Genomic DNA, 27649 nt, shown 5'->3' with positions numbered 1-27649 from the left:
TTATTATTTTAACTTCTTAAAAAAGCTATTGTTATAGATTGAACAACGGCTTAAAAATATTATAAATACCATAGAAGGGAGGTGGTGTTTTAGAGTATTTACATCTAGCTTTTCAAAAGCCATTGAAAGAAAAAAATAGATAGTACCGTACATAAAATGACATAAAATCGTTCTTATATCTAGCTTTTTGTTATTTTTCAAATTTTTTTAAAATGCTACATTATTATTAAATTTTAAAGAGCACTATAATGTTTTGTATTGGTTATTTTTTAATTTCTCTCTCTCTCTCTCTCATGAATGGTGGTTAATCTAGTCGTAAGTTGATGTCTTCAATGATGGCAAATTTGGCTATGGGGCATTGTGATGGTGGTCGTTAGACAGTAGTGCTGGAAGCAAGATAGAGTGAGATTATTATTTTAGAATATTTTAATAAAATATATTGCAAAATAAAGAGTAAGATGTATGATATATTGCAAAAATGAACCGCTAATGTGAAAAAAAATTAATTTTTTAAAGATGCTATTTAGGGTAAAAAAAACTTTACAAAATGGAATGTGACTCACATGTTGTTATAGGTCTTGTTGTAATATAATATGCAGGAGCCCTTCTAAAAGGAAAAAAGAAAAGTGTTGCATGATGTTAATCCATATTTGTAGATTGCGTGCAGGTGCAACCGATTTACAAAAATATCTTTCTCCCTCCGATTGGGCATCCAATTTCACACGAATCACAGCATGTTGCCACTTGCCAAAACCGGAAAAAGGAAACGTTTGAATGACTTGGCATGTTGTGATTGGAGTATTAATTAAAACCCATGAAACAGAGCAATTTGACTTTCGACGTGTAATAATATTTGCATCCGCATCTTCTGATTCTGCGTTGCATTGGAACAATATTTGCCATTTGCTTTGCAATATTATACCTCACTTTCCTTCTTCCTTCTTAGCCCCTAAGTCACTCACCAACCTCTCTCTCTCTCTAGATCTATCTTACTTTTTTATATATGTAAGTTTTCACTCTCTCTCTCCTTGTTTATGCTGTACTATTTTTATTTATTTATTATTAACAATAAGTGTTTGCATGTTTAAAGCTATATTATATATTTTTGTTTACTTAAAAGTCCTCTGCAGCTGGCATACTCTTTCTTCTTCCACTTCATTTTACTTCTGTTCCTGTTTTTCTTCGAAACCCACTTCTTCAAATTGGAAGATTTTCTCTTTTGCTTCTTTGGTTTTCTGTCTAAGACACAGTTCTCTGTGTATATCTGTGCCTCAGTAATCGAACAAATGCTTCAACCATTTTCAGAGGTACATATAATGGCTTAGTTGAGGTATGCTTTACATTTGGATTTGGAAACACTCCATTATTTCTTTTGTTTCTGTACTTCGTTATTACAGAAACAATACTATTCCACTTTGTTTGATACTAAGGAAGTGAACCAAAAGAATAGTAGGTAACTAGATACACAGTTTTTGCCTTTTGATGTTTCTTAATATCTTGAACTTGGGGGAAAAAAAGGGAGTCAAGTATTGAGTTATGTCTCAGTTGGGTGAATTTTTTTTTTTTTTTTTTTTTGGTTGAATTTCAGGGGTTTATACTTTATATATAATGAAATTGTGGCAGACCTATAATTTGGATTCAAACTGATGGGAGTTTGTCTATTTTGCTTGATTGGTTTTGGCAGGTAAACAAGGTGGCTTGAGTTGATATTTGTTGGGGTCTAGAGATGTCAAGTAGAAGGGGGTCTGATCAGCCACCGCCTAGGCGGATTTTGCGGACTCAGACTGCCGGAAATTTAGGAGAGCCAATCTTGGATAGTGAGGTGGTGCCTTCTTCCTTGGTCGAGATTGCTCCAATTCTTCGTGTGGCTAATGAAGTTGAGTCTAGCAACGCAAGAGTTGCTTATCTCTGTAAGTTGCAGTTTTATTTTATATGATTTGAGTTGTATATATGCTTGTATGCTTTGTGTATGTATCTATACCTGATTAAGTATCCTTTTTGATCCACTAGAATTAAGAAGTCAGTGGATTTAACATACTTTAAACTATGTTGATTTTTACTTGCTTTGATCAGTTAGCTGTATATGATGTAAATATCGGGTCTTCCATTGTTTTCTGGAGGTAGAACTTATGTTGGAATTTGGATTAGCAAAAGTGAATTCAGAAAAACAAGAAATAGAAACATTCATATAAGATATAGAATTTTAACATGGTTCTGCCAACTTTATGCCTACATTCATGGATGATGCAACCAAAATTCACCATCAACAGTATCGCATGATTAATTCTCTTAAATCAAACTGACAACTCTCATGATCATTACAAACATAAACACTCTCAAAACTCTTATGAACATAAACTAACCTAGATCCCATTACATCCAAAGTAAACTTTCAATATCAATTAAAAAACTCACAAAGGAGACACTCGCTATCCCAAAAGTACAATACATCCAATGATGCTCTCTCATTCACACAATTATTTGAAGGAACCCACTCTATGTTCCTCTAAGAGTCTTTTCCTCTCCCAATGTGGGAGGAGCCTTTATCACCACTGTATATATAAAACTTCACTACATATTCCTTGGCAGAGTATGAATACCTTCCATAGTTAACAATGAATACCAAATTACTTTCTTAACGAGGCATAGACTTTAAACCCGCACTAAGAAAATTCAAACCAAGTAAAGTTAAGAATTTGAGGCAAATTCTAAATAATATTCCACCAAGCAATTCACCTTAATCTAAGAAAGTTTTCACGAACAAATTGATCATTTTTTCTACATCTGAAGTTAAAATTGAGTGTGCATATATTAAACCAATTGCAAAATTGTACAAAAACTCTTTTCTTGAACCACACTAGGATGAACCTTGAGCTTTGATATCAGTTTGTAGGAATTTTTGGGGCTAGAGAAAGTGCATTAAAAAAAAAATCATATAAGACACAAAAGTTTAATGTAGTTCAGCCAACTTCATGTATCAATGGACAATGACAACCAAAATTTTGTATCAATGATATCACATAACTAATTCTCACAAACCAGACTCACAGACACTCCCATATAATATTGATGATATTTTCAATCACAAACACGCTCAAAACTCTCACAAACACAAACTAACCCAAATCCCATTACACCCAAAGTAATCTCTCAATATCAACTAACAAAATCACAAATGAGACACTCACCATCCCAAAACCCCAATACATCCAATGGTGCTCTCTCACTTAAATAATAGAAAAATACTCAAAATACTCTCTAAAGAAACACACTCCATGTTCTTCTAAGTGTCTTTCCTCTTCCCATGCGTGAGGTCCCTTCAGCAAGAAAATATCCATTCTGTCTGTTTGACAGTTTTTCACTTTTAGTAACTTATATCAGGAAGTACTGGTCTTTTATTTCTAACTCACACTTATACTATTTATATGGTTTTTTCTATAATCAATAACATTTGATTTTGCTGTTCAATTGCTAAGACATTCTTTTCTTCGTAGATTCTATTGTTTATCCTAACTAATAAATCACCACATTTGGTTTTGTCTATTTTTATATGTTATATTATGTCAGAATTTAACATGGTGTATATCTCTTAATGAATACAATGGGGTGCTTTCTGAACTCTGATATGTATCTGAACTCAAATGCATATTTTTGTCAATGCTGGAATTAGGTCGGTTTTATGCCTTCGAAAAAGCTCACAGACTGGATCCTACATCTAGTGGACGTGGTGTTCGCCAATTTAAAACTGCACTTCTTCAACGTCTAGAGAGGGTGAGCTTTAAAATCACTTGCTCATTAAATCTACTTTTTCTTCTCTAGTAAGCAATATTATTCTAGAAGGATCATGATCAAAGGTGTAACAATTTATAGAAAGAAAATTCATATACCTATCATGATTTGCGTTTTTTTAGTGAATTAGTAATTTCATTCAACTGAATGGAGAAATATAAGAGGAGAAACTGTAAGCACAGTACAAACATACTGGCAAAAAAACTGCATACAGAAAAAAAGGAATATGCCACGTACTATGGAGAACCCTGTTCGGAATGGAATTTTTCACCTTTTTTCTTGTTTCAGAATGCAAATTCTTCATTTTTGTGCTTGCAGCAAGTATCAATTTAACAGCATTCATGATGTTCTGCCAAACTTGTCTCACTATCTTCATCAAATACGTAATTAATATAGTCTGCCAAACTCTCTTAGTGAAATGATCACTCAGAAAGTAGGTGACAGCTGCTTTTCAGTTCATTCCTACAATCAGTGCAGAGAATGTCTCCCATATAACTGCAATTAACCTGTTTGATCCCTGGTTGATAGCTTATTCCTGATTGCAAGTTAGTTTATAAAGGAATGATTTGGAATAGATTTTGTAAACCATACCAACTTCCACCAAGAAACAAAGGGGAATTTTGTTCTAAGCGCTTCCAAGTTTCAGTACATTAATATTTAGCATTCTTTGAAGGAAGCTAATTAATTGAGTCTGCAGTACTCAAAACAACTTAATGTAGTCTGGTCCTAATAGACAGTGAGTGTGTCCTCAGATCTAGCTAGGGGCCAACATGGCAACACCATTTATCATCTTGAAGTTAAAATTTTTTTTACTGTCATTTTGTTTGCCACGTCACAGAGAGCTATATGGTCGTATTCATAATATATATATATATTTTGATAAGTAATGAACTTCATTGAAAAAAGAGAAAAAACAGAGGAAATAAATTAGAATATGGTGGTCCATCAGGATGCCAAAAATCATGACAAAGGAAGATAGTATCTCCTTGTCCCACTGAGAATTTCAAAAAATTTCTTGCTCTGTTCCTCAAGCTGAGGATCCTTTTCCATTCTCATGTGCTCTCTTGTGGGACTCTTAACTACCCAAATGCTTATTGCTCTAAGATAAAGCTTTACCCAAGCAACCATGATAGAGCATGCCTGAGCAAAGAGATTCCATATTTGTCTCATAACTGCAGCTGTATTATTCTACTCTTCCACCTTCCTCAAACTGTTAGGACCAAGTTAGAACTCAATAGAATCAAGAAACAAAGGAGGACACTCGAGAATTGAAGTTTCTGACCCTAAGTGCCAATTAGCACTTAGCTTAGAAAACACCTCACTCTAACCAGAATTGGCTGTCAAACCAGACAACATTTCAAACTCGTCTTGTACCTGCTTAATAGTCTCAATGGTGATTTGGTATTTTTATCTCAGATATTGCTTTTGTGTGATGACTGACTTTAAATGATATACATGTTCAGTGCCTTCTATCTGGTTTCTCCTTTTTTTTTTTCCTTTCATTTTTCATTTTTCTTCCTTTTGAAGTAAAGTAATTTGCTCTACCTTAAAAAGTGTTCCATAATGTTTCAAGATGTCATTACCTTTTGGCTTTAATTCCCTACAATTTCTAATCAAGGGTCTCTCTGAAGAAATATTTATCCACTCTTATTTTATTTTCAGGAAAATGAAACGACATTGGCAGGAAGGGCGAAGAGTGATGCTCGAGAAATGCAGAGATTTTATCAGGATTACTACAAAAAGTATATTCAAGCTTTGCAGAATGCTGCTGATAAACATGACCGGTTGGTTCTCTGAGAGAATTGATGTCTTGTTGATTACTTTCTTGATGGTTGGCTCTAGTGCATTATATTTATTTGATATTAAGTTTATGTTCCTGACTCAGTGCCCAACTTACAAAAGCATATCAAACTGCTTCTGTCCTATTTGAGGTTTTGAAGGCTGTAAATCAGACTGAGGCTATTGAAATGTCTGATGAGGTGAAACTGAATGCATTTTACATCTTACTTCTGAATGATATCAAGCTATTGGGACTTTCTGAAAAGAATACTTTTTTTGTCCAAGAACCCTCATGTGCTGTGGTTGCATTTATATATATGGATGTAGTAATTATTTTCTTTTTTCTCTTTTTTTGTGGTAATTGGACAGTATTTCCCTTTTGATTTCTATTGTAGATTTTGCAAGCTCACACTAAGGTCGAGGAGAAGAAACAGTTATATAAGCCTTATAATATTCTTCCTCTTGATCCAGATAGTGAAAATCAGGCTATTATGAGATATCCTGAGGTTTGTTCCAGTTTTCTGGTGTGAAATAGTTGATTTTCCTTAGTTCTTGCACACTTGAGTTTGATTTTGAATTATTTATTTGCAGATTCAAGCTAGTGTTTCTGCACTTCGTAACATCAGGGGTTTGCCATGGCCAAAGGACCACCAGAAGAAAGTAAATGAAGACATTCTAGACTGGCTTCAGGCCATGTTTGGTTTTCAGGTGACTTGCCAAATTGTTTGTTGACAATTACTTGGTTTTTCATGTTTAATCAGCAGGCTACTTTCCATTTATTAATATACAGAAAGATAATGTTGAGAATCAAAGGGAGCACTTGATTCTGTTGCTTGCAAATGTGCACATAAGACAATTCCCAAAGCCTGATCAGCAACCCAAGGTCTTATTTTCTTAGATTGCTCGGGATTTTATTTTTACTTTTTGAGACCATCTTTAATTTTCCATAACATATGCTACTTTTTGCCTCTTTAGTTGGATGATCGTGCTCTGACAGAAGTGATGAAGAAACTTTTTAAAAACTACAAAAGGTGGTGCAAGTATTTGGATCGCAAAAGTAGCCTTTGGTGAGGCTTCCTATTTTTTATTTTTTATTTATTTCAAAAATATGTTTTGTTTTGAAGTGCCAAGTGGATTAGTTATAGTGTTGTGTGCAACAGTGCTACACTGCTGCTTCCTTGTGCTGTAGTTGGTACTTAAAAAGCACCTTAATTTCTCTGTTTCTGTATTTCCTATTCTATTTCATGCTAGTTGATGCTAAACGGTCAGGCACTCATGATTTGATATATTGCTCTTACTTTATGGCTTTTTTAATTGGCAGGTTACCAACAATTCAACAAGAAGTGCAGCAGCGAAAATTACTATACATGGGTTTATATCTTCTTATATGGGGAGAAGCTTCAAACTTGAGATTCATGCCAGAATGCCTCTGCTATATTTATCATCATGTATGTACAGTTCAAATTGTTCCTGAGATTGCAATGAGAGAAAAATGAATTAGCTTTTCTTTTTCATTTCTTTAGGGCTCTAAATCGTAAGGAGATGTATGAGAGATATAGATACTTATGAGAATTAATTCAAGTGTGGGGATGTTGCATGGAAGTTGAAGGAACCAAAATATAAAGACAAAATTACTTTTAATAATTCTTTACTAGATATTATAAAGAGATTATAACTGAAAAAATATACATAATTTGTATTTTCATTTGATTTTTGATGTGCTATAGTGAGTAGTTGGGAATGCCAAGGTCATGATGTGAAGGGCTACACGTTTGTTCCTATTTGTAATTTTATGATCTATTGGTAGGAGAGGTTTGGAAGATGTATGCGGGGTTGAATGGGCTGCAAGAATATGCAAGTCAACTCACTGACTTGGTGGTTTTTTGAAATTACTTTATACAATATGATAGAGGTGCCACCCTAGTTGTTCTCATAGACTTCATAGGTAGTGTAATTTTGCAAGCTAAGGACTTACTAATAAATATATTAATTAGTAAGCAATATCTAGCTTGTTCAGTCTAAACATTTTGATGAGTATGTACTAATTATGTCCAAATATTTCTTTTCCCCCCTGTTTTAGGAAACAGAGATAGAGGTTTTTCTCTTAAAATAATAATTCCATAAATAAACCTTTACGGTTTATTCAAGTTATGAGATATTGTCAAGTGTCTAGTCATTAGAGGTTGGTAGGTTTAAAGTATGCAGTGATATCATTGTTACAAGTATACCATTGCAAATTTCTAAAACGTGGAACCATGGTGTATATTAGAATTTTCCATAAACTTATTTGTAGTGCATTCTGGTCATTACCATGTTTCATACATTCTGCCTTACACTTAAAAAAATTTCTTTAGTTGAGTTGTGGAATTTTGGGTCTCAAACCAAAAAAAGTAGAAGAAGAAGAAGAATGGTTATGGAGTGGTTGAACTTTGGCCAATTTAAAAGATAAATTATGGATGTTCAGAATAAATTTTAATAGACTTGCTCTGAATTTTCAGGTTCTTATACATGTTTCATATTTATAGTTTTTATGATATTTATAGTCTCATTGAATTGGTTACTATCATTGAAAATTGAGTATCTTGATTGATTTAAGTATAAATATTCATTTGTTGTACTCCAATCTTTATAGATGGCTTTTGAGTTGTATGGGATGCTGGCTGGAAGTATTAGTCCAATGACTGGTGAGCCTGTAAAGCCAGTCTATGGTGGTGATGATGAGGCTTTTCTAAAGAAAGTGGTAACTCCAATATATGAGACAATAGCAAAGGTGTTGCTTCTGCACGTTCTGTTGGGTCTATGAAAATGCATTTTGTTCTATTGATATTTGATTGCTTTGTCTTACCATTTATTTTGTGCTTTACAGGAAACTAAAAGGAACAAAGGAGGAAAAGCAAAGCATTCTCAGTGGAGAAATTATGATGATTTAAATGAATACTTCTGGTACAATGGGTTTTTATTTATTTATTTATTTTTTATATGAATTTCATATGTACAGAATGTAGTATATTATTAAAAATTATGTTGGTGTGAATTGTAGGTCAGTTGATTGTTTTCGGCTAGGTTGGCCTATGCGTGCTGATGCTGATTTCTTTTGCCAACCTCCGGAAAAGCTTCGAGCTGACAAAAAGGATGTATGTTGTAATTTTGGGTTATATGTTGCTTGTTTGTTAGTTTTCTAGTCTTGTTTATCTTTCTTTGAAACATATAAATCTAAATTTATTTCTTTTATTGATGAAGATTTTTTTTAATGAATCTTAACTTATTTCATTGTAAATTCATGAAATATTGTCCCTTGATGGAACAGGGAATTTTCTTGCTCTATCTTAAGCTTTTTTGTACTAAATATGCTTCAAACATATATCCATACAGTCAGGGTATGTTTGGAATGGAGGGAGATGGAGGGAGAGAAGATGAGAGTAGAAATGTAAAAGCTGTGTCTTGAGGAGACGGTTTCATGCTCCTAGTTATATTTGTAATATTTGCCTCTTACATGTGGCTTATATTGCTATTCATTACTTGCATGTACAGAGACACTGCCTAGGTGAGGAAGAGTTAGAGAAGAGAAATATAGGTTGGGGTAAATACTAAATAGGGAGGAATCAGATGTAACAAAAAGTAAAGGCTAGGTTACTGTAATTATTGAAATGAAAAGAGAGGGGATAAGGGAATTGAATCTGAGAAGAAAGAGCCAAAATCCAGGGTTTGGGAGAAAGATATAATGAAAGAGGATAGACTAGAGCAAAAAAGCCACTTGCTGCAGACCTAGGTTTTGCGGTAGAGCTTTAGTGGGATTGGAGAACCTTACTAGAATAAGTCCTGAACAAGTTTGAACTGGGGTTCAACAAATCAACAACAAACAGCCAGGAAACAGTAGTAAGTCAATTGTAACCAGATTAATTTGAGGAACTATTTAGATCAGGAGAAAGCTAGCAACTATATCAGGAACTTGAGTAGAAAGCCACAATTGAATTTGTCCAATCAGTCTTTTCAAACTCATTATGGAAAGAACAGGAAGCCTATAATGGATGGTAAACAGTGCTGCCTTTCAAAATACCATGCACTAATTGATTTTTTCTTTTTTCTTGTAAATATGTGTGTGCGCACGCGCGCGCGCAATTAATCTTACCAAATTGGGCGAGGATCTTTGAAGACAACCTGCACATGAGCCCTTATTCTCTGGAGTAAGGCCCCGGACTAACTGAAGTATCCATTCCCTGTGTGTATGTTAATACAAAATTCAGATGCAGGTGTACAAATATGGATACGTTGATGCCCTTCTTGAGAGCAGTAATGACTTAAAAACTACTAGTAGTACTAGCATAGTTAGTATCAACAGCTATTGCTTTTGTTGCTATACCCTTAATTATGATTAATAGATTTATAGGTTTCTGTTTTTGTATCTACACATTTATATTCTGCTCTTTGTCTTCCTAAATTCCTGTATTTATAGTAACTGTCATAGTCAATGATATGGATCTTTTATACAATATGCCACTAGTCCACTTAGTTTCTTAATCTTATTGATGGCATTTTAGAGTAGCACATACATTTAAGACCATAAACTGCTCCACTTAATAAACAACATTCTTTTAATTTTGGGATTTAAATAGCTGACATGTATCACTTTGGGCCTTATACACACACACACACACACACACACACACACATATATATATAAGTTACACCTAGTGTAATTTTAGGGAATATGACATCTCTCAATATCTTTTTATTGGATCCAACTTTTGACAAGTCCACTTTTGGATTACATTTTCTTCACATACCCTCCATGATCGAAAATTTCAAGACGATCAAACATTTGTAACTCTGTCATCATTCAAATTTTTAGATTTCAAGTTTTTGTACTTTTAAATTATGTATAAAAGATGATTTTGTGGATTGAATAGAAAGATGATTAACACGAAATTTGGAGTGTGTGTTAAAAAAATAGAGACCATGTAATCCAACAGTAGGATTTTCATAATATTAATAAAAGTTAATAAGTGGTGTAATATTGGTTAAAGTCACACTAGGTGTAACTTGAAATCATTCCATATGTATATATATATATATATCAACTTAGTTAACCATGGTATCAATACTCAACTTGTAAATTATGTTCCCCTTTTGTAGGAGAATATAAACCCTATTGCTGGAGTTGACAAAGTAGGATTTTTAAGAATTATAATTTGCATTTAAAAAAAAAAAAAAATTGGCTAAAATGCAAATTGCACTCTCTAAGTTTGACAAAAATTCATTTTAGTCTTTTAACTTTACTTTCGTTCAATTGAGTTCTCTAAGTTTCAAATTTATCTAAAATGCAAATTGCACCCTCTAAGTTTGACAAAAATTCATTTTAGTATTTTAACTTTACTTTCGTTTAATTGAGTTCTCTAAGTTTCAAATTTATTCAATTGCCCAATTTCATTAAAAAATTGCCATTAAAAATTTTTTTTTTCTCACTACTAAATCTGTCAACCTGATTTTGGTTAAAACTATTGCATTTCTAATTGTGGAAATTATTGATATTCAGGATGAGAAACCTTATACTGGTGATCGATGGATTGGGAAAACTTATTTTGTTGAAATACGCTCATTTTGGCATATCTTTAGAAGTTTTGATAGAATGTGGAGCTTTTATATTTTGTGTTTACAGGTAATCCTTTTTCTAATTTTCTTATCATTGTGTTTCCTGCCTTTTTTCTCTTCCTAATATTATGAACAATGTTCAAATACTCTGTCTAATTTAGGCGATGATCATCCTTGCTTCGAATGGGTCAGGGAAATTAAGTTCCGTATTTGAGGGTGATGTTTTCAAGAAGGTGTTGAGTATCTTCATAACTGCTGCAATATTGAAGCTTGTACAAGGTAGGAAACCAGTTGAACGGGTTCTGTTGGTGCATTATTTATTTCTAATCTCATGCATGTGGACAAAACTGTTTTTGGCTATTTTCTTTCTATTTATTGCTTCTCTCCTACTTGTACTATATCTCTGTTCTTCAGCCTTAGAGAATTAACATCAGATGTTCTAAAAAAATGCTATTTGGACATATCAAAAAGTTACTTTATCTTTTTTAACACACCACTTTACAATACACCCTACATCACATCTTCTATTTTTAGATTACAACACATTAAAATAATCTAAAATAAACCCGATCTATGTTAAAAAAATTAATAAAACAAATATATTTTATCATGTGGCTCCATTTGATGAAGAGAGGCAGAGAAAGAGGGAGAGAGAGGACGTGGGGATGTGTGTGGGAGAGCAAATTGAATAAAAATAGAGAGGAGAGAGAGAGGACGTGGAAATGTGATGTGCTAGAGAGAAAATTGAATAAAAAATATCAAAAGATGAGAAGGTAAAATCTATATATTTTACAGTTTGGCACAAGGAAAGAAAGGAACAAGGTTTCCTCTATGTTGCTATGGTATAGAATGCCTTTCTCTCTTTCAAAAAGACATGCATCAAGTGGTTTATATAGGTGCACAAAATAGGGTAAAATTTGAGCACAAATCCTTCTTCTAGCAGAACTCGGATTGCAAGTCTTAATGAATTCGCTCAAGTGAATGTTGGTGAAATACTGGAGAAGTTTCTGTCTGCATTATTTTCTTGCTCGAGTGAGTCTTCATTTTTCTTGCACAAGATTCATTTTGCTTGAGCAAACTTAGTTGCGCTTGGGCGAAAAATGAAAAAGTTCTTAAATTCTTTCAACAGGAGCTCTTGACAGATTTTTAAGCTAACCCAAAATACAACCAATTCAAAAACGTTTTGACACGTTTTTTCATAGGAAGCAGCCAACACTAAAACCTAACAGATATGTTTTCATCAGAATTGCATCTAGGAGTCATGGCAAGATAGGGTTGTGGGCCCATTTGATAATCTATGATTTATGGATTCTCCAATCTGAAAATAGGCTTGCCAAACACTTAGGAAGCAACATCCATGTCCAAAAATAATATCCAAACTAATAAAATATCATCTTCATTTTTTTTAGTACATTTAGAATTATAAGATTGTTAAACATAGTATCTTTATTAAATGTTTCATTATACATTGATTTTTGGCATGCAAACAGTGAAATAAATATCTCAAATATATATTCAGTCAAATAGTTGCCATCTCCACATATCTAGATTTTTGGGATTTACCATTTATGACACCCATGTCGAACTGTGAATGAGTAGACATGTCTGTCTCCAAATCAATTATCTAGAGGGAAAATCAGCTGCATAGGAATTAATACAGCTGCTTGGGAGTTTTGGTGAATTGACGAAAAGAAAAAAAATTTCCTATTTTGTCTCTATTTTGCTAGTCCTTAGGCATGATGACATCAAATAATTTTTCCACAATTCATAATAGTATTAGATTGACTAAAATTTAAACTGACTGTCAACATACCGCAACCTTCCACATTTTTCCGGGCTTGAGGCTGGTTATGAACAAAATCAATGACGCTAAGCATAGGCATAGGTGATAGGCGGAGTTAAAATGACCCACTAATCTATTCAAGGAAGCAATACGTGGCAAGAATTAATACAATGTACCAACAAGAACATATTTCTCCATCAAGATGTCAAAATCATTAACATTGCACAAAACTTAAAAAAAGAAGATGTACTTTATTGGGGCTCAAAATAGAGATAGTGAATTCAAGCACCTCGATTTACAAGATTAACAAAAATATCGAAGTGTGTCCTACAGGAGAATGGGGTGAAAATTCCCTAGCAACCATTAGTTCTCTTCAACATTTTCATGATTTTGGTCTTTTTAAGTCTCCTGCTTGTTTTGCTAAAACCTGTTTGGGGTTTTTGGTTTTCGTTGCCTAAGCATATTTTAGTTTTGGAAAAGTTTGGGCATTTTCTTAAGACTCAGTAATATAAAGAAGCCCACCATATCCTTCGCATACATCTTTACATTCAATTATCAATATGACAGTCTCCTGCTTTATAAGATAGTTGTGATTTGATTATTTTTGTTACTGCTATTATTATTATTATTTTGGAACAATTGCAGCTGTCCTTGATATAGTCCTGAGCTGGAAAGCAAGGCAGAGCATGTCATTACATGTCAAGCTAAGATACATTTTGAAGGCTGTTTCTTCTGCAGCATGGGTCATACTTTTACCAGTAGCATATGCCTATAGTTGGAAAAATCCTCCGGGGTTTGCACAGACCATTAAGAGTTGGTTTGGAAACAGTCCAAGTTCACCATCTTTGTTCATTTTGGCTGTCCTCATTTACTTATCTCCAAACATGCTCTGCACAGTGTTGTTTCTGTTCCCATTCATTCGCCGATTTCTTGAAGGATCAAACTATAAGGTTGTGATGCTCATGATGTGGTGGTCTCAGGTATGCAGATGCATGTTTTAAAACTTTTCAATGATAATTGTCTATTGCTGAACGAACATTACATTTTGCATGCCTATGGGTATGACATGTGAAGCTCATTTTTAGGTTGCTGTTTAACTTAATTCATTCCATACAGCATCTCTACCATCTTAAATTTTTCTTTCTTCCTTTCAACCTTTTGATATCTTGCAGCCTCGGCTCTATGTTGGAAGGGCAATGCATGAGAGCACGATTTCTCTTATCAAGTAAGAGAACAGTGTTTGATTTTTGGGTCAGCATGGCTTGAATGCGATTCACTGATGCTCTTGCTGATTATCTTCTAATTTTTCTGATTTCTAGGTACACTGTGTTTTGGGTTCTCCTGATTGTATCAAAATTAGCATTCAGTTACTACATAGAGGTATTTCATTTATCTTTCTTCAGAGCTTATGTATGAGTCTTATTATTGCTGCTATGTCTTTCTTTGTTGTTATTTCTTGTATGGTATACCTTTATTTGTCTAAATCATATACATCAAACAAATTAGTGCTAATAAGTGAAATATTGGATGGGTTTATTTACCAAATAATCATTGGTTTTATTCAACTTTTATGGTCAAATTATTATCTATGAATTGCTCTGGCAAAGAACTGACCTTTTGGGAAACATTTGTGCTTATTGTGGAAGTTAAGGGAATTTTTTTTTTTTTTTTTGGGTATTGATTAGTTAGTTCTGCACGTCTGTTCATTCTCATGATATGTAATTACAATATCCTTGGGTGTTTTACTGACAAAGTTGTGGGTGAATTATAAATGCTCACTATTTTTATTTTTTAGTAGTCACTAGGTATTGCTAGTAGATAAATTATGGTATTAGATTTCAACGAGTGGATTGTTTCAATTGGCAAAAAAGTTGAAACATTTTGGATTGTTTTTGAAATTCAATGGAAACAATTTGAAAATTTGGAAAAGCATTAAAGCTCTAGGAAATATGAAACAAAGCTTCTTACCTTTGATGCTTGACCAACTGGAATGCAAGAGATGTTTGTATATATGGAAGGAACCTTTCACTTTCACTGATAAGCCTTGTAACTGACTATTTAAGGTATGTTGCATGCATATTGAGCATCGTTATCCAATGATATTAGTGAGGAATGGAAGAAAGATGCTACCATGACTTTAAACTACTTTAAATATTTGCTCTGAATTTGTTAATCAGTTAAAAAATTCAGAAAGGCATGAAAATGTTTGGACAAGCAGGGAAATTCTTGGTAATATAGAAGGAACCTTTCACTTACATTGATAAGCCTTGTAAATGACTATTTAATGTATGTTGCATGCCTTTTGAGCATCTTTATTAAACGATACAAGTCAGGAATAGAAGAAAGATGCTGACATGAATTTAAACTGCTATAAATATTTTCCTTGAATTTTGTCAAGCAGTTAGAAAGTTCAGAAAGGCATGAAAATGCTTGGAATGGCAGGGAAATGTTTGGTAATATGACAAAAAACTTTTAACATTACTAAGCATCCTTATCCAATAATATGCATGTGAAATGGGAGGAATAATGCTTAAATAGTACCATATACTATTAATAGTATTTTGTAGCTTGTTTGTGTGGAGGGGAAGGAGAGAGGAGTAGTGAGGAGGGGAGGACTGAGGAGTATGGTTTAATGTACCTTGTCTAAAAGCTTTTTAAGGGGGGAGGGGGAGGGGTTTGAAGGGATTTAGGAGGGGTATCTTACCGCTCCTAACCCCTCTTTTTTAATTCCCCAAAATTGGAGGAATTTGGAGGGGGAGCGGAACGGAGGGGTTCCAGTTCTGCCTATATTAAAAATTTTAAATTGTCAGCTTTTCCCCTATGATGCCAATTTGTATCTATTTCTTTGAAATTAGCAAATGAGAGTCATAATTGTCAATTTATAAGACCATTCCCCTCCCCTCCCCTCCCCTCCCTCTACTTAATTTTTAAAACATCCAAACAAAGGATATGGATATCTATTCCCGTTCCCCCGCTTCATGTTTAAAACATCCAAACAAGGGTAAGGGGTAACCATCTCCCTCCCCCTCTCTTCTCCTCCCCCCTTACCCCTACTCTCCTCTTTTTCCAAACTTCCAAACACACTTTTTACCTGTGTATTTAAGACTATATAACATATACAAAGTACAAAAATTATTTTTAGAATTATAAGTTGCGAATGAATATATGTGCATATGCATGGGTGTGCAAAAGAGAATTTTCTGCAGTCCATAGGAGATCAACCATGTATAACATTAATTGTAAGTTGGATAGAATCTTATATGGTAAAACCATGAACATTTGACTGAATTGGTTTGACTGATTCCACAAATTCATGTAGTCGAGTGATTTAAACATATTGTTTGATGTTAGATCTATAGATGTAATATATTCTAGGATCTAGCATTGGTTAAATCCATCTGAAAATTTTCTTCTTTGCAGATTAGGCCTCTTGTGGCTCCAACAAGACAAATAATGCAAGCTACTGTGAGAACATTTCAGTGGCATGAGTTCTTCCCTCAAGGTAATAGCTTGAGTTGGAAGAATTTTTTTAATTTATTGTGGACATGGATTGTAATGTCATTAGTTGCTGTTTGCAGCCAAGAACAACATTGGTGTTGTGATTGCAATTTGGTCTCCAATAATTATTGTAAGTTATGTTTGTTCTGGTGTCTATCTGCTCCATAATTCTTTAGCTTTATTCATTTTCATATGAGTTTCTAATGTAAGTAACTTTTTCAGGTCTACTTTATGGATACTCAGATTTGGTATGCTATCTTCTCCACAATATTTGGGGGTCTATATGGTGCATTTCGCCGTCTTGGAGAGGTTGGTGGAGCTCCTTCTTTTGTTCTTTGTTATTATGTGGCTTGAATTTTAAAAGGTTGCATGAATGGCACCAAGAAGATTTTTTCCTGTTGTCTACATTTTGAGAGAGAGCTCTTTGGGTGTATTTGGGTTTGGGTTTTGTGATGCTCGTGTGCCACTCTTGTAATCTCCTTATTTTCCTAGTGAAACATTCTCCTTGGCACTATCCATGGATATAGGTCCAAGACCAAACCATGTAAATCTTGAGTTTCTTGTGTGATTGTTTTTTCAAATTTTCTATTTCTATTTCACGTAAACCCACTATAATTGACTACACCCACAACAAATTGATATCAGAGCTTTCACCTTCTTAGCATTCTTGGTAACCTATATCCTTAGATTCAAGACTTTGATGTTATAATGGGGAAGATGGTTTAGAGTATAGTTGAATACCATACACTTCGTGCATCACCAAACAACAGTGAAAGGGTCCAATCTGTATAGTACTTTCAAGAGGAAATCTTTATATAAATTATTAGTGGTAGAAGAAGTTAGAAGAAAGAAAGGAATTGATAAGTTTGCACATGTAGTACAGTTCAGATGTACCTGACCCATTAATAGTCGGTGCTTGAATGGAGGTACATCACTCTTTCCACGTGCTTTCAAAGGATTTTGGTCTATTATGAAACTATTGATTATTAGAACATCGTGATAGAAAATGAGAGAGAATATGAAAAGATCGTGAGAACACACACACACACATGTATATGTTATTTCCAAGAGACTTGTAGTTTACTGGCATAGCCTACTCTCCTTTAGTAGGAGAACTGGGGTTCAAATCCTCCCTCCCCTCTTGTTATAACTATCAAACTTTCAATATGTATTATTTATTCTATGTTTATATATTTTTAAGTAATCTCCACTCTCTTAGTCTGTTATCATTTTTGATGGGCCTTAATGTAGATTAAGATGTTTTTTGCTTGATTAATTTTACTTTCATTGGTGCATTGTTGGCATGAACTCCATGAGGATTCATATTTTCAAGCATCTTTTGACCTTTACTCCTGATTTGCTGCCAAGGAATTAAATGTCCTAATGTAGATATATAACGGGATCTTGAATTCCATGCATATACATGTAATTTTCTGGTTTTGACTACTCTCAAACCTTCTGTTTAGATAAGCTCTTACATGAGTACCCCATTCCTATATGTTAATAGCACAGAATTGCTCTTTCTCCTTTGTTGTTTACATAAAATTTATATAAAACCATTGAAGAGTTTAATAAAAACATTGAGGTTTCCTTTAGCTTGAATTCTTTAATAAGTGTCTTGAACACTCAACCCATTGTTTGACTTCTCAGATTCGAACATTGGTAATGCTGAGGTCTCGATTCGAATCACTGCCAGGTGCTTTTAATGCCTGCTTAATTCCAGTGGAAAGGAATGAGAAAACAAAGAAGAAGGGACTGAAGGCCACTTTCTCTAGCAAATTTGAGGTTTGGTTATTGTTTTTTATTATTAAATACCATGATAATGATCAATTAACCCAATTAGAAGTATGTTTAAGCGAATTAAATTCACTATTTCCTAAAAGCATAAACTTTTGGGAGAATCGGTGATTTAGCATGGTATCAGAACAGGAGATCTTGAGTTTGATCCCTGTCTCTACTTTCCCTTCCATTAAAAATGTTAAAAATCCCATGTGTTGGGCCCATATGTGAGGGGGAATGTTAGAATTATGTTTAAGTGAATTAAATTCACCATTTCCTAGTAGTTTAAGCTTTTTGGACAATTTTTAATTTAAAAAACCCAATTCAGCACCTGTTTCTTTTGGTGCCTACAAGGCAGTTTTTTCGAGTCTTAATGAGTTGCTTGTTTATTTCAGATTCCATCTGATAAAGGGAAGAATGCAGCACAATTTGCTCAGTTGTGGAACAGAATAATCAGTAGTTTTAGAGAGGAGGATCTAATAACTAACTGGTAAAATGATGTTCCAGCGTTGGATATGTTTTCCTTGATTCTTGGGTGAACCTTAAGTGTTGCTCTTCTTTTTTAATAAATATTTTGGGCCTTGGGAATTAAAACCTTAGATGTAAAATTTGCAGGGAAATGGACCTGTTGCTTGTTCCATACTGGGCAAGTGGTCTGGATCTTATCCAATGGCCTCCATTTTTACTTGCTAGCAAGGTTAATCTACTTCTGAGTTAAATTTCTTCCATTAGCTACACTAAAACCTGTAACTGAATTAAACCTGTACCTGCTGTGTAGATTCCAGTAGCATTGGATATGGCTAAAGACAGCAACCAAAGAGACAATGAGTTGAAGAAGAGATTGAAAAAAGATCATTACATGACTTCTGCTGTTTGCGAGTGCTATGCTTCATTTAAAAATATAATAAACTCTTTGGTTCTTGGAAAACGTGAAAAAGAGTGAGTTTGCTACTAATTGATATATATCTAATCAAAAGAGCGAGGGAGTATAATTTCATCTGTCCTAATGTATTGTGTTTTCTCTTTGATGGTTTGCTCTGTCCAGGATTATAAATGAAATTTTCTTGAAGGTTGACAATCACATAGAAAACGAAGATTTGATAAAGGAATTGAATTTGAGTGCCCTCCCTAGCCTCTATGAACAATTTATTACGCTCATTAAATATTTGGTAATTGTTTTACCGATGACCTTCACATTTTTCTTTTGAACCAAAGTTGGCAATAAATCATAACTGGATTCTAAATACTTACAACAGTTAGAGAATAAAAAGGAGGACAAGGATCAGGTTGTAATTGTCTTGCTCAACATGCTAGAAATTGTGACCAGAGACATACTGGAAGATGAGGTTATCAGGTAAATTATTTGGGTGCAACTATCTCCTTGAAGTAGATTAATGTGCTAATATTATTATTATCCTTTTGTTATTTTTCTTATGTAGTTTGGTAGAGTCAAGTCATGGTGGTGGCTATCATGGAAAAGATGAGGGAATGAAACCCCTTGATCAACAATATCAGTTTTTTGGTGAACTTGGATTTCCTGTTAAACGAGAAACAGAAGCTTGGAAGGAAAAAGTAAGTTATATCTGTTGTTGAAAGATAATACCTAACACCCTATGTATATATATAGACACCAATTACCAATTTTATGGTTAAATCACACGTTGATGTTGGTTTTTCTCTGTATACCTGGCAATTTTGGTGATTTACTAAAGTTTATTACTTATGAAAAGAAACAATTAATGCCCAATATAAGTGATTAACCAGATTCCATTTCATGCATATTCATATAGAAATGATTACAAAGCAATTAAAGTACGGAATAATAAATAAGCAAACCAAACAAAAACACAGGAATGTGTTTTTGAAGAGGTAACCAATGCCCCCATCAAAAAACCCCTCTGTGGCACTGTTGCAAAATCTCCACTAGTGAATAGTTGCATTACAAGATTGAATAAAGACCCTCCAAGCCTAAACCTCCCCTAGTACTTGAGCCCTTCAAGCTCTAGCTAGCAACTGACTTCTCAAAGTCCACGCGTTGAGTGGTCAATGGTAAGCCACCAAGACCTCTTGAATTTGTGGTGTTTCTTCTCCAATGGTTCCTAGCAATAATCACTCAAGGTATATCACTCAAAGATAATATGGAGTGTTTGGGAAATCACTACTCAATATATGAATATGGTGAGAGGGAAAGAAAAGGCAAAAGCTATGGATTTTCTCTCTCAAAGGATGAGCACACTAAACTTTCACAAAATTCTCCATGTACTCTCTTAGGATTTTCTCATTTTGTTCTTGCGGATTGGAATGGGTTGGGGATGGTACAAATTGAGCTAGCTTAGGATAAGAATGAGGTGCTGGAATTTTGTCCTCAGGCAAGTAGTGACCGCAACTAGGTCGCAACATGCTGAAATAAAGGACTCTCCTTTTTGTTACACTTGTGCAGCTCGTGGGCAACTCAATTCGCAGTCAGGTTGCAAGTTTTACTCTTCAGCAGCTTTGACCACGGCTCAAGTATACAACCCAAATACATGTAATTCCCAAGAATACATCAAACACCAGAAGTACAAGCAAATTTGGCATGGAATGAAGTCAAAAAAAAAAAAAAAAAACAAAGACTTTACTGTAATATTACAAGTGTAGCTCAAAACGTGAAAGTTACTATGAGTAATTTTACCATGGAATACCTATGTTACATTTACAAAATAAAGGAGCCAGTCCTTGCCTACATAATTCCACCAATGGACCTAGGGGAGGGCTAACAGGGCCATTGCATTGATTAATACATCAACCCTACTTTAATATTCTTTGTTGCAATGATGTTAAAAAATTTGATCATGACTCCTGTTAACTTCAGGAAGTGTGCTTAGGGTTCATTAATATATACCCTAACACACATGAATGTTATTTATATGCAGGTAATTACACTAATAGCAAAATTTTACAATTTTCCCCCAACCACAAACGTACTCATAACAACTCCAAAATTGAATTCTTCTTTGAACCAAAGCCAATTAAATATGTAAATCCTTGTTATGTATAGATTGATATAATATGCGTTTTAGTATTGCAAAAAATAGCCTTGTTCTTGTTCTCTTATTTGAGATAATTAAGTGCATCTAAAATAAATTGCATACAATAGAAAAGTTCCTTTTAATTTTCAACTTTGGCACTGCTTATGATTAGTTCCAAGTTCTGTTCCAGCATAACTCCATTATTGTCTTGACAGATTAAAAGGCTTCATCTACTGCTTACCGTAAAGGAGTCTGCTATGGATGTGCCATCCAACTTGGAAGCTAGAAGACGTATTTCTTTCTTCTCCAATTCATTATTTATGGAGATGCCTCCTGCACCCAAAGTTCGAAATATGCTTTCTTTCTCGTAAGCTCTCTAAGCATTGAACCTTTCTGACAGAAGCTATTGCAGTTTTCCTTGTATACATGTATTGCACATATTGCTGTAAAACTTAATGAGTTGTAGCCCCTTGGGTTTGTGGGTCTGGATCAATTCTTACTTTTAAGTCAAGATCTGAAGGCTGGTTTCACCTTTTTCTCTTTGTTTAAAATAATTTTCTATGCAAATTCTCTCTCTCACTCTCTCTCTTTTCACAATATATCTTAGTTGCAACATATATTTCCTGACATATTTGTTATTTCTTTTGTAGTGTCCTAACTCCTTACTATATAGAGGATGTTCTTTTCTCCATAAACGACCTGGAAAAGCTAATTGAAGAGGATGGAGTTACAATACTTTTTTATTTGCAAAAGATATTTCCAGGTTCTCCTCCTCCTCCACCACTTTTGGAACTACTTATGTTCTCTTTAAATATCATTTCTGTTGGCAAAACTGACTTGCTCTTCCATAAAATGGTCATTTACTGCAGATGAATGGAAAAATTTTCTAGAACGGGTCAAGTGTAGTAATGAAGAAGAACTCAGAGGAAATGAACATGAAGAAGAACTCCGTTTATGGGCATCGTATAGAGGCCAGACATTGACCAGAACTGGTATAAGTTCTCTCTCTCTCTCTCTCTGTGACATGAAGAAGCATTCTTTTGCCTTTATCTGATAATGAGTGCTCTCTGCATATATCATCACCCTACTCTCAACAAATAAGTTCGAGGCATGATGTATTACCGGAAAGCTTTGGAACTTCAGGCCTTTCTGGATATGGCAAAGGATGAAGGTGATTATGGAAAACATGGTTGTGAACTTGTAATTTCATCTTTTCTTTCATTGTGCACCATCTTATTTTTATAAATGTTAATTGCATTTATTCAGATCTAATGAAAGGCTACAAGGCTGCTGTATTAGATATTGAGGAAAACTCAAAGAGTGAAAGGTCATTATGGTCACAATGTCAAGCATTAGCCGACTTGAAGTTTACATATGTGGTGTCATGCCAGCAGTATGGCATTGACAAACGCTCTGGTCATCCTCGTGCCAAAGACATTTTGAGGCTTATGACAAAGTATTTCTTCCAAAATTCAATTATTGTCATATTAATGTTTCTCTAAGCAACTGTTATTTACATATCCTACTTTCCTTCTCTCAGGTACCCATCTCTTCGGGTAGCTTACATTGATGAAGTTGAAGAACCTTGTAAAGATAATTCCAAAAAAACTGTTCAAAAGGTCTATTATTCAGCTCTTGTAAAGGCTGCTCCGCCAACAAAGTCAATTGATTCATCTGAGCCAGTACAAAATTTGGACCAGGTACAAGTGTTAGATTATTCTGGAAACTGGGTCAGATAACTCAAGAAATTAAACACTGATGGTACTTTTATACAGACTTTTTGTTTCTCTGGCACAGCCTCCTGTATTCACAAGTGATACATATATAGAGATGACCTTGTGGTCTGTTTCAAGAGATTATAATGATTGACAGATGATTTAACAAAAATTTTTATATTCTGTCTTTTCTTTTTCTATCCTGCAGTTCTCAGAATTGGAACGATATTGTGATTGTTCATTTGAATCCAACAATAGGCATTATATGACCAACATTGTTCCGTAACTTTTCCCAACCAGGTGTAATGCTTCATGAGTTATTGTTTGGATATTCTATTGCAGGTTATTTATCGGATAAAGCTTCCTGGAGATGCGAAATTGGGTGAGGGCAAGCCAGAAAATCAAAATCATGCCATTATTTTTACACGTGGGGAAGGCTTGCAAACAATAGATATGAATCAGGTACAGCAGGAATATATATGGTTTTTTGTTTGTGGATCTATGTATTTGCGCTTGTGCACACTTTTTTTGGGAACTTAGGGCCCGTTTGGTGGAGGAGTTTGAGTAATGTTGTTTATATTTTTTTTGAAATACGTGTAGGTGAAAAAATATGTGGAAATGCGTGTAATATTGTTTAAAAACTGAAAATGAGTTGTTTAACAATTTTACCAAACGGGGTTTCATAGGCAAAAGTCATATTGTTAAGTAAACTGTTCAACAGGATAACTATATGGAAGAAGCCTTCAAAATGAGGAACTTGCTTCAAGAATTTCTTAAAAAACATGATGGTGTGAGACTTCCAACCATCCTTGGACTTCGGGAGCATATATTCACTGGCAGGTACTTTTATGGGCATTGCTTATCTCAATCCGGATTTTGGTTGTAGTGCTGCTGGTAAATAAGACAACATATATGTGATTTTTGTGTAGCTCATCATGATTTTGTTATTATTGCAGTGTCTCATCTCTGGCATGGTTTATGTCAAATCAGGAGAATAGTTTTGTAACTATTGGGCAGCGACTGTTAGCTAGCCCTCTAAAGTAAGATTTCTCTATACATATATTATCTGTGTGTGTATAAACCTATCAAAAAAAATATTTGTGTGTATGAACATATATTATCTTAAAGTATAAGTTTACAAGAAATCTAAGTTCCATTTCATCTAGCTTAGATAGTAAACCCGCATTCAGTACAAGAAGCATAGAACAAAATCTGGCCTACACAAGGGTTATGGGTTTTAAGGGATGGAAGAGAGCTACCTCTCATTTGAATAGCTCATACGCCCAATGGGCCAAAAAATCTAAGTTTCATACTTGTGCAGCAAATTATGGTTCCTGCAATGCTTCAATCTTTGTGCCATTTGTGGCTTGAGTAGGTTTTTCTGATCCATTATCTATATTGTCAAGTTATTGTTGGTAGGCCTGAGCACTAGGTTATTAAGTCAAGGAAGTAAAATTTACATAATGTGAAAAAAAGTCAATACTTAGTGCATAAGCTCCTGCTTCTGTGGGTTTGGGAGAGGTGATAGGTAGGTTGCCTTACTCCCAATTTTTGGAAAGACCAATTCCTAGACTAGGACCCACGACACATCACGTGGGCAGAGGGAACTGGCTATTGCACCAGCATCAAACAATGTAAATTCATGAATCAATAAAAATAAAATTCAATTCAGCACTAGGATCAAATCCTTTGAATGTAAATTGGTTTTTCTTCTTTTATTTAGATTGTTAAAATTACAGTGGAGTCATGATGACTCAAAATTTCAATGTTTCTATATAATTTTCCAAAGTTCAAATGTTTGGGTTAAAAATTCTCCTTAGTTGACCAATGGTTATCTCCCCGATAAAAAATTCTATACAACCAGTCTTTTTGAAGTTTAAACCATTTTCTCTTAGTTCTCTTAAAATATTCAATGGTGTTCAAGGTTTCTACACCCATATTTTACCCCTATATCATTTTGGGATTTTTAAGCCTAATACAAGTGACCAGCTACAATTAATAGATGAATTCCAAACTGTGAAATGAAATGTTTGAAGCTATAATATGGACAGTTACCTTCTTAAGCTTGTGTTCATGTATAAAATTATGATATGAATGAAGTTTCTCCACCCAAAATTTACATTTTTTTTCAGTCGCATTTTTCCACTTGATGTGTCTTTTGGTTATTTAATGTTCATATCTGATTCACTGAATCCATAATTTTCTGCTGCTCATTCAGAGTTCGGTTCCACTATGGTCATCCAGATGTGTTTGATAGACTGTTCCACATTCCTAGAGGTGGTATCAGCAAAGCTTCCAAAGGCATCAACTTAAGCGAGGACATATTTGCAGGCATTTTCTAGCTGGAGAGCTTGTTTTGTACTAGACTAAATTAGTTTGTGATTTAGCTTGGCCATTTATCTTAGCATCTCTCCATGGTATGCAGGTTTCAATTCTACATTACGTGAAGGCAATGTTACTCATCATGAATATATACAAGTTGGTAAGGGGAGGGATGTTGGCCTTCAACAGATCTCAATGTTTGAGGCAAAGATAGCTAATGGAAATGGTGAGCAGACATTGAGTCGTGACATATATAGGCTTGGGCACCGATTTGATTTCTTCCGAATGTTGTCATGTTATTTTACCACAGTTGGATTCTATTTCAGTACCTTGGTATGTATGAGATATAACCTATTTGCCTATGTATATATATTGTATGGTCCCATATAATTATGTGAATCACTTTCTTTGTGTTTTTGACAGATGACTGTGCTCACAGTCTATGTGTTTCTCTATGGCCGCCTTTATCTTGTTCTCAGTGGACTTGAAGAGAGTCTGAGCACTCAACCTGGTATTCGAGACAATAAGCCTCTTCAAGTAGCTCTTGCTTCTCAATCTATTGTGCAAATTGGATTTCTGATGTCCTTGCCTATGATGATGGAAATCGGTTTGGAAAGAGGCTTCCGTAGTGCATTAACTGATTTCATATTAATGCAATTACAGTTGGCTCCTGTCTTCTTCACATTTTCTTTGGGAACAAAGACACACTATTATGGAAGGACATTGCTTCATGGGGGTGCACAATATAGAGGCACTGGTCGAGGTTTTGTAGTGGTCCATGCTAAGTTTGCTGAGAACTACAGGCTCTATTCTCGCAGCCATTTTGTTAAGGGCATTGAATTGATGATTCTGCTTATTGTGTACCAATTATTTAGCCAATCATTTAGAGGTGTAGTTTCATATGTTTTGATCACTTTTTCAATATGGTTCATGGTGGGGGCATGGCTTTTTGCTCCTTTCCTCTTCAATCCATCAGGCTTTGAGTGGCAAAAGATTGTTGATGACTGGACAGATTGGAATAAATGGATAAGCAACCGTGGGGGGATAGGTGTTCCTCCAGAAAAAAGTTGGGAATCTTGGTGGGAAAAGGAACAAGATCATCTCCGATATTCTGGGAAGCGTGGTATTATTGTTGAGATATTGTTATCATTGCGCTTTTTCATCTATCAATTCGGGCTTGTATATCATTTGAACATTACAAAGAGCAAAAGCTTTCTGGTATATGCTGTGTTTTTCTTCAACATTAAGAAATGTTAATAAACTGGGTAGCTACAATAATTCTAATTAATTTGATCTGGTTAACAGGTTTATGGAGTTTCATGGCTTGTGATCATTTCAGTATTGTTTTTGATGAAGGTAAGTAGCAAAAGCCTTCAGACTTCTATTGAAGCATAACGTAAAATGCTCCTTCTCATGTTTGAGAATAAACTCATAGGAAACTCTATCCCTTGATATCACATCATGACAGCAACAAGTTTTAAATTAAATTATATCTTAATATTTTGATTGAACCTTTTGCAGTTTGTGTCAGTTGGAAGGCGACGATTAAGTGCAAACTTCCAGCTTCTGTTTCGATTGATCAAGGTTCTAATTTCCCTGACATTCCTTGGTGTTTTCATTACCTTAATAGCAGTTCCTCATATGACAGTTCGGGACATCGTAGTGTGCATTCTTGCATTCATGCCAACGGGTTGGGGATTGCTCCAGGTCAGTAAACTATCTTACTATCACAGTAGTCCTTCCATATGTTATTTTATTTACTCTCTTTTGGTCTTTACCTTCTCTTTTTTCCAAGGTCTATGCAGATGTGGGCTTCAATTGTTGTTAATGGTATTTATCAAACCTAATATTTGTTTCTTTTCTTCCTGCTTTCTTTTTGTTTTCATTTTAGATTGCACAAGCTAGTAAGCCATTGATTGAAAGAACTGGATTTTGGGGATCAATCAAGGCGCTTGCTCGTGGATATGAAATAATCATGGGCTTGCTTCTGTTCACCCCAGTTGCATTCTTGGCTTGGTTTCCATTTGTTTCTGAATTCCAAACACGAATGCTCTTCAACCAAGCATTCAGCAGAGGTTTACAGATTTCCCGTATTCTTGGTGGAAAGAGGAAGGAGCGCTCTGCCAACAACAAAGAGTAAATGCATTCCCAGCAACAGTTCCCTTAATTTAGAAAAAAAATGTCTCTTACTCTTCAGTGTTACTTTTACCCTTGCACATCATATGGAAAAACCATTTCATTGATGTGTTTGTATAACATGTCCCACTTGATCATGTAAATCAATGTCTCTTTTTATTAGAAACTTGAGAAGATAGCAAATTAGCTATTTGTAAATTGTGCTAGTTAGCTACTTGGTTACGCTTATTGGGCCTTACAATCAGTTTAAA

The 27649-nt window shown here is 34.5% G+C and overlaps 1 protein-coding gene across 1 annotated transcript; it reads left to right on the top strand.

Annotated features, from left to right (window-relative positions):
* Positions 1–1132: 1132 nt before the first annotated feature.
* Positions 1133–27649, top strand: LOC115988137 (callose synthase 2-like). The gene is made up of 43 exons (XM_031111783.1): positions 1133–1330; positions 1685–1910; positions 3671–3771; positions 5452–5573; positions 5675–5768; positions 5964–6074; positions 6160–6276; positions 6359–6451; positions 6544–6635; positions 6890–7016; positions 8201–8338; positions 8435–8511; positions 8609–8702; positions 11102–11224; positions 11319–11436; positions 13586–13920; positions 14113–14165; positions 14260–14320; positions 16361–16442; positions 16519–16568; positions 16661–16747; positions 18089–18223; positions 18613–18707; positions 18833–18914; positions 18996–19156; positions 19263–19386; positions 19474–19571; positions 19657–19789; positions 21441–21592; positions 21876–21988; positions 22095–22217; positions 22328–22396; positions 22492–22681; positions 22766–22925; positions 23283–23402; positions 23662–23780; positions 23897–23980; positions 25159–25271; positions 25366–25595; positions 25686–26480; positions 26568–26618; positions 26784–26969; positions 27154–27649. Exons 2-43 carry the CDS (start codon positions 1727–1729, stop codon positions 27400–27402), a joined length of 5841 nt encoding a protein of 1946 aa, XP_030967643.1. The 5' UTR covers positions 1133–1330; positions 1685–1726; the 3' UTR covers positions 27403–27649.

Source organism: Quercus lobata, chromosome 4, assembly GCF_001633185.2.
Source record: "Quercus lobata isolate SW786 chromosome 4, ValleyOak3.0 Primary Assembly, whole genome shotgun sequence".
In the NCBI taxonomy this organism is placed as follows: domain Eukaryota; kingdom Viridiplantae; phylum Streptophyta; class Magnoliopsida; order Fagales; family Fagaceae; genus Quercus; species Quercus lobata.
This window is presented reverse-complemented; position numbering and strand designations above follow the sequence as displayed.